The 15269-nt window shown below is 41.2% G+C and overlaps 1 protein-coding gene across 1 annotated transcript in view; it reads left to right on the forward strand.

The window, feature by feature from the left end:
* LOC139696498 (pre-mRNA-splicing factor ATP-dependent RNA helicase PRP16-like) overlaps positions 1-15269 on the forward strand; it is an 81273-nt gene that overhangs the window by 16945 nt on the left and 49059 nt on the right. The window contains exon 6 of the mRNA XM_071595286.1: positions 8567-8685. Coding sequence (XP_071451387.1) covers positions 8567-8685 — 119 coding nt within the window. The remainder of the gene's footprint in view (positions 1-8566; positions 8686-15269) is intronic.

Genomic DNA, 15269 nt, shown 5'->3' on the forward strand with positions numbered 1-15269 from the left:
GCCACTGCACATTTGAGGGGGAGGAGGGGCGGTGGTGGTTTGCTTGCTGCTGCCTACATGCCCATCAGTATGGGCCCCACTTCCCTCACTTGTTGACACTCGTCCATCCTTGAATGGAAAGAATCCTTCCCGCCCTTTCTAAGTTCCTTTCTACTAATTGTGTGTCACCATGTGGTGAGAAGTAAAATGGTGAATTTGCGATTATTCCATTTCCCTTTTGTATATCGCTCAAAAATCAACTTCATTTGCGTGAAATATTTCCATGGAAATATGAACAATTTTGCTTGGTAAACTCAGGAAAATGTTAAATTCAGATCTCTCCCATATTATCCATATGCACTCCTCATGTAGGACCCCATGCCCGCCCACCATTTTCTCCCGGCGGCTATCTTTCTCTTGGACTCCCATTAGTGTTTTTCCCATTCAGAAATAGAAAGAAGAAAACTTATTACAAATATGACCTTCATTCTGGGCCATCCATTAATTCATAAACATCCTTGTTCCATCCCAAGTACAAATTTCAGGGCCCACACTCCCTCGCAACTCCATCCTGCCGAGGCTCGTTTGAAATCTGCCAGCATCCAAACTGCACATTCCAAAAACCCTTGTGCGTGCACTTGGTCTGCAACATAAAATCATAGACTTCTGGTAGGGTGACGGAACACATTTTTTGGTGCTCGACATAAAATCTTGACCTTGAATCAACACTGACCTCTGCACCCTTACAATTTATATGTTATCACCCTCTGCCTCCATTGATTTCATGTACTTGGCTTCAGTTTTCAATACTTGTTTCACATCAGGTGTTGTATTCTGTGACTAGTATTACTCGAGATGAGCCACTGCTGGTGATATAACTTTGCTTATCGCTACTGCTATGACTTCATAATGCGTATAAAGAGTGATGAGCTACCACCAGTGATATAAATATCTCCATCTGTCTCCACCATCCTGATTCTTTATCCTGGAAAGGGACAGTCCTCACATTCAAAAAGGTGGTAAGGCATCGCCTCCTCAGGAGGTGCTCTCCTTTCATTATTTCTCATTGTGGGATTAATGCACTCAGTATCTTGAACAAATTTCAACTCACATTGAAGTTGTTTTTTATGTACCTCTATGGATTCCAATAGTATGGCTCAAGAATTTTCTCTTTTGTACGTGATGTGCACTATAAATGCTGACTGCGGCTGGGTAGGAGGCAAAACTAGAGACAAAATCTCATTTGAATTGTTGCATTCCATCCATCATTCCCTTCTTCACATTTTCATTGTCAGTTATCCCTTGATCTTCTCAAATGCAGTGGAACCATGCTTAATGAACATAATTCATTCCACAATTGTACTCATAATATGTACTGCTCCTAAGAGAAACAGTTTTTCCGGTATAAATTAATGTTAAATACAATTATGCATTCCATGCATAAAAAAGTACATATTATATTTTTGTTTAGTTTATGCAAAGAAAATTATGCACGCATTGTTAAGGATTGTGAATCGTTTCATCTTTTTTTCCCTCATGGAATGAACCAAACTGGAATCCAAATTTAATTTGCATGAAACAAATGACATTCAGTCTGTTCTTCTGACTTAACACTCCATTGAAGGCTCATGCTCTTTCTGAATGGTGAAAAGCTGTGGTTTAGTTTTCAAGTTGCTGCTTGCGTTGGAACCTTTCATTATCTTGTTTGAGACCTGTGTCGTCACAATAAAAACCTGTTAATGATAGGTAACCCTTAGAATCTATAAGTTTCTTGAAGTTGTTGGTGAATTCTCGTGCTGCCTTTGCCCTGGACCTTGCTGCTTCTCTGTGCCTCACGATGCTGTGGATGCCAGTTCTTCTCTTAAACTTTGAACCACCCACAACTTCTTTTGTAAAATTTGTTGTCTCAGGCATAACTTTATGGAATTTGCATAACATATTGAAATGTAATGAAATAATTGACTTTGTAATTCCACCCACTTTATTTTTAAAAAATGCGACCCCGGTTTTGACGTTGAACGTCGTCATCAGGTGGTCCTCATAGAAGCACGCTGGCTCTATATACCTTCTGATCATAGGAGGGGGGGGTTGGTCAGAGAGGGAGGTTGGAGGGGTAAAAAAGGTTACAGTGTAGCTGGGAAGAAAAGAGAATTACATTTACAATGTAATTCTCTTTTCAGGGATGATGATAGCCACTCGGTTTTTGGCCATTTTATATACATGCGCGCTCGGGTTCAGGTGACTTCTGATTGGTCTGACGGGGGAGCTTCCTGATTGGTCGCCGGGTCGTTGTGCTTTGCTCCTCTCTACATCTACATAATACCCCGCAAGCCGCCGTGAGGGCATGTGGCGGGGGTGTTAGGTGACCACCCGTAAAAAGGAACAATACTATATGCAAAACAGCAACATGGAAAATTACACCAAAAGCAGCGCACACAATCACGCAACAATCCCTTCATCCAACACTCATGCGAACACATATGCCATAAATCAACAAGCAACTGCACCCCAGAATGCAGCACGAAAGCCATCCAACAACACGCAAGAATGTGAAACACCACTACCACATGAACATGCACCACAAAACACTCTACCCCACGAAGAGACTCTAAAAGGCAGGGAATGCGGCCCAACGTTACAGGTAGCAGGAATTTCTGGCCCTCAGCTCCTGGCCGGCTCCTTTCTCTTCTCACCTGCATTAGCCCAGGTTTCCATGTGTGGCTGAGGAAATAGCCGGAAACCCTGTTGAAATTCCGTCCTGCCATTCTAATTTCGAGAGATTCCTTGATAATGCGGTCCCAGTAACCACCGGCGCGGGCAAGTAGCTTGGTCCCGTTGAAATCCATTGAGTGATCCATCCCGATGCAGTGCTCGGTGATGGCTCATTTTTCCACCTGCCCTAGTCGTAAATGTCTTTTATGTTCCTTCAACCTCGTCTCGATGGTCCGTCCTTTCTCTCCAATGTAGACATCCCCGCAGGTACACGGGACTTGGTATATTCCCGGGGTCTTTAGGCCAATTGGGTCCTTTGCTCTGGCCAGCAAGTTTCTAATTTTCCCCGGTGATTTATGGATTGCCTCGATTTTATGCCTCGCCAGTATCCTGGATATTTTCCCGGAGATCGAGGTGACGTACGGCGAGCAGGCCCTGGCTAATGGTTTTTCTTTTTCCTCAACCGTGCGTGGTTGCGGGTCGAAGGACCTTTTTAGGGCCAAGGAGATTTCGCGTCCACTCAACCCATTCTGGAGGAAGGAGGTTTTCAGGTAGTTCATCTCCTCTGGCAAGTTATTTTTGTCGGCAATGGTCCCGGTTCGTTGGAAGAGTGTGTTCAGCACTGCTCGTCTTTGGGATGGGTGGTGGTGGCTGTTTCCATTGAGGTACAGCCCAGTGTGCGTCGGCTTCCGATACACACCATGTCCGAGTGTGCCTTAGCTCTTACGTTGAACCAGGATGTCGAGGAAAGGGAGTTTGCCGTCGATATCCAATTCCATGGTGAAGGATGTATTGGGGTGCTGGCGATTCATGTGCCCCAGGAATTCATTAAGTGCAACCTTCCCATGTGGCCAAATCACAAAGGTGTCGTCTGCATACCGGAGAAAATGTTTTGGGCGGAGCAGGGCTGACTTTAGTGCCTTTTCTGCAAAGTCTTCCATGAAGAAGTTTGCTATGGCGGTGGAGAGAGGAGATCCCATTGCCACTCCATCTGCTTGCTAGAAGTATTGCCCATCATACAGGAAGTATGTGGAGGTCTAGACGTGGCGAAATAGCATCACCATGGCAGCGTAGAACTTGGCGTCCAGGAGGCAGTCAGTAGGAAGTATCGGTCAGGGGGACCCATGTGAAAAGGGATACCACGTCCAAACTAACCAGGATATCCCCTTCTGCTAGATGGATTTCATCCAGGATTTTTACAAAGTCTGCAGAGTTTCTCAGATGATGCTCACAGCAGCCTACATGTGGCAACAAAACGCTGGTGAGGTGCTTCGCTAGGTTGTAGGTGGGGGAGCTGATGGCACTCACAATTTGTCTCAGTTGTGCTCCGATTTTGTGCATCTTGGGTAATCCGTATAATCTCGGCAGGGCTGGTGCTTTTGGCCTCAAGTTCTTAGTAATTTTGCAATTGCAATGCAATCGCTTTTCATTTATCCATATGAGTAGCAACCATTCAACATTGGGTAGGATAAATAACCATTGCCTAGATATTCTTGTCGCTCCCCTTGGAGCATGTATAAAAGTGGCCTAAAGTTCTTGGTCTTGCCCATAGATGGCTTAATTACTCGCATGATTTTTGTTCTCTCGTGTTGACCCAACTGTGAGTAGATGACACTGGACAACACCCCTGCCCACAGAAGTGTCTTGGCAATGGGAAAATTGAGGGATTTGCACTGTGACACACTGGAACATCCACACTATTCCCAAAGTGCGGTTCACTCTGACTTTCACCTCTTCCAAAGACTTAAACGTTTCCTAGCTGGTCAACTTTTATATTGTCCAATCAAGAAGCGATTGCTGACAAGTACTTTGAAGCACTTCTGGAAGAACATCACAGAGTTGGTATAATGGCACTGGATCACCGCTGGATGAAATATATTAATATTGAATGCCATTATGGTGAAAAATAAAATGTTTTTGAGAACATAAATTGTCAGTTTCATCACCTGGCCGAGAATGTCTCGGGCAGCAAGACTGAGGAGATACAAAGGTGATCTCCTTAATCTTGTTGTTTGTGAGGATAGTGTAAATCGTTGACGTGCATGCTGGACCAGCCACGCTCACACATCATTCTCTTTTTTCAAAGATTTTACTTTTCATTTCTACGATTATTTTTATTTTCTTATGGTTGTCCTCTTATGACTTTTTCTTTGGAGATTTTCTGTCTATTGGGGCTATTAACTGGGCTCAGCAAACCCATAAATAATATGTCTGAATGCAAGTTCTTAAAAATGTCTGGTCACTAGCGACACTAAGATGCTATTGGAAACAGTTCCAAACGCAGACTGAAGCTGCCAGTGCGAAATCAATCCAGGACTTCCCCTTTCCTCATCACTCATTGCACCAAATATTGCTCATTAAATGAGCCAGTTTAAATAATATTTTTGCTCATAATGGGAATAATGCATGGTGCTCATTAAGTGATGTGCATGTTAAGCGAGGTTCCATTGGTCTAAAATTCCCTTTTGACACAGTCATGCACCCAGGCACCTCCCTTGATCTACTTTCTGACAATCTAGCACAAGCTCTTTTTTATCTGCCCTTTCTTCTGCACATAAACGATCAACCCTGATGGTAGCCTATCCTTTGACATTGCTTTAAGCTTTGAAACTACATAAGGAGTTAGTTTCTTTCCTTTGGTTGTGATTGCGAACATTGTGGAAGTTTTAGTTCTAATTTGGTTTACAACCTTTAGTATTTTAAGTGGTGCTAGATAGGGTATCAAAACAAACTTGAGTTTGATCGGCATTTTTCATCGGCCCTAGTAGGCAGCTGTGCTTTGAATGCATGTTTATATGAGGTCTATTCAAAATGTTCCGGAACTTTATTTATTACAAATAAAATACTAACCTAACAAATTATTGGTCAGGGTAGTCTTAAAATTAGTCTCCTCCCCAACGTATGCACTTATCCCAACTGTGTTTCCCCTTTTTGAAACAGTCCTGGAACACTTCTCTTGGAATGCTAATTAGCTCCTCTGTTGAATTTTTCTCAGTCTCTGGAATGGTTGCAAATCTTTTTCCTTTGAGCGGGGTTTTTAGTTGGGGGAACAGGAAAGAGCCACATGGGGCCAGGTCTGGTGAGGAGGGTGGGTAAGGAAGCGGTAAGCGGTCTTGTTTTTGGCTGAAAACTCATGAGTTCTGGGAGTTGAATGACCCGGCGCATTGTCGTGGTGAAAAAACCACTCGCCACTCTTCCAGAGTTTGGCCCGTTTCCACGTGATTCCCATCTTAGGTGTTTCATAACCCCCAGGTAGTGCTCCCGAATTGACTGTCTGGCCTTTAGGTAGATATTTGTGATGCACAACCACATTTGCAATGAAAACAACGGTGAACATCGCCTCGACATTCGATCAAACAGTTCCTGACAGACTTGAACTCCATGTTGATTTTGGTCTGCTGTCATCAGACGAGGCACGAATTTGGTGGCGATTCAAAGTGTCCTCAATTTTTCAGTCAGGATTCCATAGTACAAACCAATTGAGATGCCACACTCTTCTGCAAGTTCCCTGATCGTCAAATGCCAATTTGTATGAACAAGATCATGAAGTTTCTAGATGTGGAGCTCATCAGTCAATGTAGGTGGTCTCCTGGAACGCTCGTTGTCTTCCGCTGATTGGTGCCCCTTTTTGAACTGGGTAAACCACTCATAACATGCAGTATTTTACGTAGCATCCTCATCATAAGCATTGGTAATCAAGTTTTCGTGTGGGATTTGCAGAGTTTCGGGCAGAATTTCACTGAGCAATGCTGCTGCTTCAAAAAGCTCATATCAGCAGATCTGTATTTTTACTGCACTCCACAAACACCCATTCACATAAACGGCCGTAACTAATCAACAAAACAAGATGTTAAAGAAGTGGTTGAAGGCAGTTATTTGGGAAGTTGCCGTGGGCACAACCCCTCCAAGCAAATCAAAATATAACCAACTGGAGGCCCGCTATTTAAAATATTCAGGGAACCTTTTGACCATAACTAATCAACTAATCAGGATATCAACAAAGTGACTGAAGGCTATCATTAAGGAAGTTTCTGCTGGCACAATGCCTCCAACTGGATTATAAATAACCAACTTGAGGTGCACTATAAAAGATAAGTTTGGGAACCTTTTGAACAGACCTTGTACGTCTGGAATTCAAATTAACTTCTCAGCATAGTCATTGGCTAGGATTGGAATTATGCCATTAAAGAAAAATACTTTTCCTTTTCATCATCCTGCATCAACTGATGCCTGCCTTGAAATTTATACATGGAATCCTTGACTCTTCCGAAGCTGTCATCATCAGATCTTCTAAACTAATGGCATAGCTCTAGCTTCATTAGCCATCCAAAACAATTTTCAAAGCCTTCAAATCCTTTGTAGGTCCTCTGAATGTCTTCCTGGTTAAATTTCTTCCTTGCAGATTTAAATGTATTTAAATGCTTTTGCCATAAACATTTACTGTACTTGTAATATGCTTGTGTAAAGGTTTACCTTAAAATACAGAATTTCAATGAAAAAAATCAAAGGTTGACCTATATAAATATTAGAGGGGTATTTATATTAACTTAAAAAAAAGATATTATTTGTATATGAGTTCAACTTCTATAAGATTGCAATTCAAAATTTACTGCCTACAGCCGTGTAATAATAATATTACAGTTATGACTTTCTTGCCTCAAAATCTACTTCTGGCTGTTACAGTGAAGGAGTAAAAGCAAGCAATTACAGCGGTATTAATTGGCATTCCGATTTGAGGCAGTACTTGCAGCAGTGGTGGTAATTTCAGGAAGGTGCAGTAGGAGAAAAATCCTTTACCTCGCCACCTCAGCATTCAAACCTCTGTTACTATCTTCAATATTCCTGCCTTCTTCAAATTTCTCTTAACATAGCCCTCTTCCCCTTCCATAACTAAATCTTCATGGTTTTTTTTCTACTTATTCCATTTTATTTTTTTACATTCTTCTCCATACTCACCTCTCAAAAGCTTCCAATCTACAAGTGTCTTCCTGCCTCAATGACCAAGTTATATATTCCATACTCCATGTCAAATATTTCAATAGTCTCTTTATTGTCTTTGTTTAAGGCCCCTCTCACAAACTCTCACCACTTTGTGAAAGCTTCTTTCCTTAAGGCAATTTTTCTTTTACTTCCCTTACTACTTTGCACATTTCCTTCCTTAATTACTCCTTTATTGTTTATTTGTTCTACCTGTTCAAAACCTTGGCATGCTGGAAGGGCTTGTGGGTTCCGAAGACCCCTAGAGTTATCGTGGTGGAGCAATGGGAATTGCTCCTGATAGGGTCACCCATGCACAGGCCAAAGGTGAGGTGCCAGGCTAAAGGCAGTTCACCCAGCATCGGTTCCTCAATGAGGTGGCCACTTGAATAATGGTGTCTTAGTAATAACAATAGTGAAGAATTCAAAAGGAAACCACCCCAATTATTCTTCCAGCCTGCTCAGTCTTCACAGTTCTGGTGATGCAGTGGCATATATCCCTGCTGCCAATTGTTATCAAAATGAGAAAGGTGTCAGCCAATGGAATTTCAATCCGTAGAGTGGGCATGATGAAAGCTTCGACTCGACTTTAAATGCTCCATGTATCACTTAAACATAAAAATTCAATTCTGAGTCTTCTGCTGAAGCTGTTTTTCACCTTTCTTGGTATGTTAGAGCATTCATATTTGTAGTATTTTATAAATTTGAGCAATCCAGTTGTCTCAAACCTGGTTTATTCATTTAGATGCTGAAGTCCTACCATTTAATCATTAGCTGTGCAAGGAGCCACAATTGTGGCCCACTACTGATGATGTATGCATGCTGCGTGGGGTTATTGAAGGCTACCAGTCATTAATGATTTGGGGGCACTGCAATTTTGCTCTCTTTTGGTCTCTAGGTCTGGCGAGAAACGCAGAGGGATTTCAGGTGAGAGTCCTGCACCTACTCCAGCCCACAAGTTTAACAGCTGGGTTAAAGACAGGAAGAGCACTGGTGCGACACCTATTATTGGCCGAGGTACGTAGTAAGAAAAATTCTCTGCTAACATTTGGAGGGCAATACTAAAGCATTTGGCATGCTAAGTTAGTCCAGAAGTCAGGTTGAATTTGAAATGTTAATATGATCAAATTGGCATAGCCTTGTTAAACTTGATTTCTCCCAAGTAAAGTTTGGTAGCTCAATTCATTAATATCTCTGATTTCATAAAGTGAAGGAAATATGGGAAAAATGTTTATTTTTAAATATTTTTCCTTCAACGTGTATGAAATTGATCTTTCATAGTATTCTGTTGCTTTAATTGCCACCAGTTCACTGTTTCATTTTCCTCTTTACTCGGAGTATAACAAGTGACCCACAGAACAAGATGAAACCTCAACTGTATTGAATTGTTAAATCTATGACTTAGGTATTCTATTGTTTACTCGTTATGCCAGTGTAATGCAAAAGAAAATACGCCAAGCATAAACACTTTCACCACTTCAAAAGAATAATATTTTCCCTCTTTTTTCTCTTGAAAAGCCTACTGTGAGGTGTCTCCCCTCTTTTGCAACTCCCCCATCCTTCCTCTCCCTCTCCTCTCCCTCCTCCTTCTCCTCTCTCTCTTTCCTTTTCCTCTCCCCCCACTCTCCCTCCCTCTCCTCTCATTCCCACAGTATAGATCTAGTTGTACCTCTGCACTCTGATTATTATTTACTTAGAAGTAAACCTCTTTTTCTCACTTAAGATGGTCTCCTCAGCATTATCAATTACTTGTGCATGGAAATACCTTCGTGGACACCAAGCTCTTTTGAGCTTACACGGGCCCAAATGACTCTTGAGCGCTATCTCTATTCCTGCATGTGCCTCCAACGACATCACCATTGACTCCCAAGATATTCTGAGCCCAGACTTCAAAGACACTGACATGATCCACTTTAAATTGCCACCTGCACCCAGGACAGGCCCCTAAGTTTTGGATTTGCTAGGCTATTGGAATGAAAACATAATGTTTCTGTGAAGCATAACAAAGGAAACAGAACATGCTTCATTTGCCCACCATGGGAATGAGCAGTCTCTGTCTGAGATGACGCCTCGCTGGCGCTGCCTCCTCCCTCCTTCCCCCCTGCCTCCCTCTCTCCCCCTCTTCCTGATCGCATGTGCACTAGACACTCGCGCAAAGCCTTCTTCTCAATGCAGTGCATAACATTTTCGGAAACCTTTTTAAAATATTTATTTTGGCATTACCTATCCATGTTAAGCACATGTTATAACATTAAATTATTGATTTATTGAGTCCAAATCCAATTTTCTGCTTTAAGCCTGGAAATAATGCATTTGTCAGTATTCCCCCAACTGAATGAATCCTCTCCATTGAACAGTTTGTGGCTTAGATAAAAAGTTAATTCAGTGCTGCTTTTGCCAAGAGTGGAGTTATTTTGGTTTTTCCTTCAGGTTAACTAATCGCAAATAGATAGTGGCTACTTTAGGGCGCTCTTAGATTTCAGTTTGAATTTCCTCCACCGCTGGAGGCACTAAGGAGCTGCTGGCAATCCTTGTGTTCCACGGTCCCTCATAATTTGTCAAAATGAAACCAGAAAAAAAGTCTTCTTGATGATAAAATGTAATTTGTAAAGAGACCACAAAGTTGAATACATTTTCATTTGATATATTTTGACAGAATTGGATATTAGAGTCATGACATAATGGAGTCGATATGTTTATAATGAAAAACTATAACTTTGTAACTCCATTGTATTTTATTGAGACGCACCTAGCTGTCCAGATTGATATTGATGGAGGATGACATTGAGAAGGAAAAGAACAAAATCTTGGACCACCAATATTGATTTGTCCGTAATGGCTTTTTCTCTGGTCTCGAAAACCTAAAAATTTCTTTGGATTTTTAGAGTGAAATGACGTGGCCTATCTCAACATCATGTCTTTCTTCTACTTTCTTCCACGTGAGCTAATGGTCATAAATGTTTAATTTGGTAAAGTATCTTTCATTACTTTTTCTTTCTCCTCATGTAGAGTGAGAGGGAACTTAAAATACCCTTGCCTTATTTAATGTGGCCTCTGGATTTTCGCTCCCTCTCTAAAAAGAGGGAAAAATAAGTAGCTTACCCATATCTGTTCCATCTTGTTGAAAAATACTTATAGTACATGGTTGTGATTTTGGTAGGTGCATGGGTGGGTTAAGTGGAAGATTTATGCTTGCTGTACTGAACTTAGTGAAAAAAGTGTCTAATTGGTCCCTTTTTTTTAAGTCTGGGAATTCCTAAAATTGCCCTCCACAGTGAGTGGCAGCCTTGGATGCCTGTGTCGTTAGATTATACTTTATCTGATACTCTGATGTTATTATTGGCATTTCGTAACACAATGCATTGAAAATGTAATCTTTATTTTATTAGACTACTATTAAACTATAATATTTGTATAGCCCTTTCATTGTGCACAATTTGCCATTCTTTAGATGTCACTAATTAAAACTTTTCCCTTAACAATCATCTGTCACTTTCTCGTCCATCAAATATATTTTGGCCTCTGCATGTGCTAATTGTTCCGTGGACTCTTGAGTCAAGTACAGCTGTCAGATAAGATATCCATCCCTCCAGTCTACTGCCTTTCACAACTTCCCTAAGTCTTTATTTGCCCTTAAGCATCATTGATACTTTGGGATGTGATCACTGCAAGTCACGTGTTATCATATTCACTTTTTTCCACCTTCATGCTGCAGGTTGAATTCCACTTTACACTCGTAATCAATAGTTTTCCTTGATGTCTTATCTGCATTATCTGTTGATGATGGCATTTTCTTCCCACTGGTAATTTTTCAGATGTTTCCGTATTATCCTTTCTACAAAATGATGCTGCTGGATTCAAGTCGATGATTGCATAGTATTTGAGTTCATGGTGTAGTAGCTAGTGTTCAGTTAATAAGGGAATGTCACTCTTTTTCTCTTAAAGAAGTACAAGGGTAACTAGAAAAGTTCTCAGAATGGAATAGAAATGAATGACATATCTCAGTGAAACTTTTTATTTTTCAATGTAGTCTCCGTGCACACTAATGCACTTGGTCCAGCAATGTTTCAATGTCTTGATCCCCTCTCGAAAATTAGATTCCTTCAGGCCTGCAAAATTCCCATCTACTTCAACTGTTCTTTGTTTGAAGAAAATTTCTCTCCACAGAGGAAAATTTTGAGCTTTGAAGGGATGAAAATCTAATTGAGCCAAATCAGGCAAATAAGGTGGGTATGGCAACAATTCGTCTTTCAGTTCACGTATTTTTGCCATGGCAACAATGCTCGTGGGTGGGTGTGCATTGTCTTGATGAAAGATGACTTTCTTCCTTGCTAAATCTGGCCTTTTTTCATGTATCTTTTGCTCTAGTTGGTCCAGTAGGCTAGTGTGGTATTTTCCAGTAATTGGTTGACCAGTGGGAAGATAATTTATCAGCAGAATCCCTTTCGCATCTCATAAAACTGTAGCCATCACTTTTCCGGCCTACCATGCTTCCTTGGCTTTCTTTGGTGGTGGTTAATCAATAATTTATCCCCTGCTTTTTGACTGTTGTTTTGTCTCTGGGGTATAGTGGTGGCCCCAAGTCCCATCTGTGGTGACAAACCATTGCATCTTGTTGGCTGCTCTTAAAGCGAGTCAAACATTGTTATGCATTTGTGATTCTGCTTCAAGAGTCACAGCACCTATCTAGCAGATAATTGTATCGTATCTGATTCCACTATTAAAATGTAATATGCAGGGGCGTATTAACCCCATTTGCCACCCTACGCTATAGTCAATGTCTGCCGCCCCCCTGAGGATTAATTTTCTACATTTTCACATTAATGAAAAGAATGTATCCATTTATTCTTTTTCGAGTACTTATACAACTGGAAAAATGGAAAAAAATGGAACCTTTTTCCTAAAAAAAAAATGCGCGGAATTTTGAATCAACATGTTCGCATTAAAAAAAATTGAAAAAACTGATGAAATAAAAATTCCGGGACTAGTGCCGCCCCCTGGGAGCTGCCACCCTTTGCCATGGCATAGTGGGCGTACTGGTAAATACGCACCTGGTAATATGCCCGTTCAGATGACATCCCTACAGCTTCAGCGATTTCTCGCACTTTCAGCCGGCCATCCTTCATGACCATTTTATGCACTTTTGTAATAATTCCTTGGGAAAAGGGCACATTTTGGCTGACCACTATGCGGGTTATCATCGAAGCTGCCCCAACCACACTTTAATTCGTTTGTCCACTTGGCAACAGTTGAAAAAGAAGGAGCTGAGTCCCCCAGAGTGTGCTGAAAGTCAGCATGAATTTCTTTTTGCTTTCATACCTTTCTTTGCCAAGTATATAATCACTGTTCCAATCTCAATTTTTTCCATCTTCACAAATTACTATGTGGGAAGAAAAACAGATGGGTGTCCGCACCACAGATCTCTTTCCGGAGCACTGATGTGCCACATGTTTACTCTTAAAGGATTACCTATTGCTTTGTGGGAAACTCGATGTGCTAGTGCTGACATCTAGTGGTGATTCTGAGAACCTTTCAGACTACCCTTGCACCCGCAAATCAACAACCCTGATCCTTAAAGATCAAATGTTTAAATAAAGGAACTTTAGCAAAGTTCCTTTTGCTTTTTACACTCTTTCCCAAAAATAAGTGGAATACTTTGGGGGGAAAATGTAATTGCAGGTACAAGTTCAAATCACTAAAATTTGTCAAAACAGCATTCAGGTGCATCAAACACTGATACCAGTGTCGATGCCAGACGCGGTATGCTTTCCAGGAGGGGACTTTGTTCAGGCACCTCATCAGGCCCTCTTTGACAATATCCAGTATTCTAAGACGGTTGTCTTTCAATCTCCTTTTTATTATTCTTGGGAACAGAAAGAAGTTGGGTGGTGCCACATCAGGGCTGAAGGTCACTTTCGTGGCGATCCAAGAGTTCATGTGAGATTGTCACAGTAGCAGCCCTTCTGATCTTCCGCCAGCACCTTGGGGACGATCTTAGCACGCACCTTTCTCATGGTTTTGAACCTTCTCTAGGAATGCAACGCACTGTGGTTTTTGGAATATCGCACTCCTCTGCTAACATTCTGACACTCGGGCATCGATTGGAATTGAGTATCTCTCTTCCTTTTTGTATATATTCATCGCACTCTGCCGGCGATGGACTTCAAGGGCATTCCTTGTCATTAACCTCCTCTCTACTTTCCTGGAACATCCTGTGCCAGTAGAAAACCAGTCCTCGGGACATTGCTTCATCTCCCAAACCCGATTTCCCAAGATAAACACAAAATTTTATTGTGTACCATTGTTTTATGGAACGTGACATCGTGAATTCTTGACGAAACCCTCCCACATGGGTCCAGTCAAGCAGTGATCTGCACGCTGTAACGGCCCACAGGCAACTGTTGAGGGTCACGTTGCTTTCCCAAGAACTCTCCACGTCAGCAGGAAAAAGAACATTCTACTTAATTTTGGGATAGACGATGGATAACTTCATATTTTTTTAGCTAATAGTCCTTTCTATCATAATAGCAAAATGCTCTCCTTGACAGAAATGTCTAATATCTCGCTTCGCAAAATCCCAGAGATACCTCGATAGCACAGCTTTTACTGTGATTGGAATTGTTTTGTTGATTGTGCTCTTAAATCAGATTTTAGGTCATGATATGGAAAAGATGATTTTTGTCTTAAAAACATGAAAATGTCAGGGAATTTTGAAGTCTAAAATAAGTAGCAACTCTGTATGTGCAGTTTAATAAATGTGAAGAAGTAGTATCTAACTAGTGTACTTCTATGTGTAAGCACCTCCATGAAGTCTGAAGATACTTATTTATTGAGTTTCATCTATTTTATCGTCCTAAGTCAGTGTCCATTTATTTGTCTAATGATGCTTCCTATGCCAAAGCTCATAGATTCTGGGTCAACTCTACCTCTCATTCGGCTTCTATACAATAGTTTGGTTTAGCCCCTTAGGGTTCAACTAGAAAATACAACCATTACTTGAGGTAATTTTTCTACTATTTTTCCCCAATTCTGTCTCTTATGAGGGTGAGTGGAAAAATTCTCGGTCTGACAGTCAAAGACTGCAATTTTCAGTTAAAAAATGATTTTATTAATGACATAATCTACCTTGACTTCAACACACTTGGTCCAGGATTTTCCAATATCATTATTCCTTTCCAGAAGTGAGAGTCTTGAAGGCCGTGAAAATATCCATCTACGGCCCTCACAACCTCTTCATATGATGCAAGGAGCTTCTCAGAAACAAATTTCTTCAAGTTTAGGAACAGATGCAAGTTTGAGGGTGCTAAATCAGAAGAATAGGGTGAGATGGCCAAACAAATCGCATCCCATAGCCAATAGTTTTCCCATCACCAATGAACATTTGTGAGCGGGTGCGTCCTGGTGAAAGATGATTTTTTCTCCTTCAAGCCAGGCCTCTTCTTGCAAATTTTGGCATTCAGCTGGTGAAGAAGGTTGGAGGAATATTCACCTCTAATTTCTTTGCCTGTTTCAAGGTAATCAATGAACAGGATCTCTTTGGCTTCCTAAAACACACTGGCCATAACCTTTGCGGCAGTTACGATTGGCTTTCTTTGGTGCCG

This window comes from Hetaerina americana, unplaced genomic scaffold (genome assembly GCF_022747635.1).
Source record: "Hetaerina americana unplaced genomic scaffold, ioHetAmer1.1.p SCAF_7, whole genome shotgun sequence".
NCBI classification, from domain to species: Eukaryota; Metazoa; Arthropoda; class Insecta; order Odonata; family Calopterygidae; genus Hetaerina; species Hetaerina americana.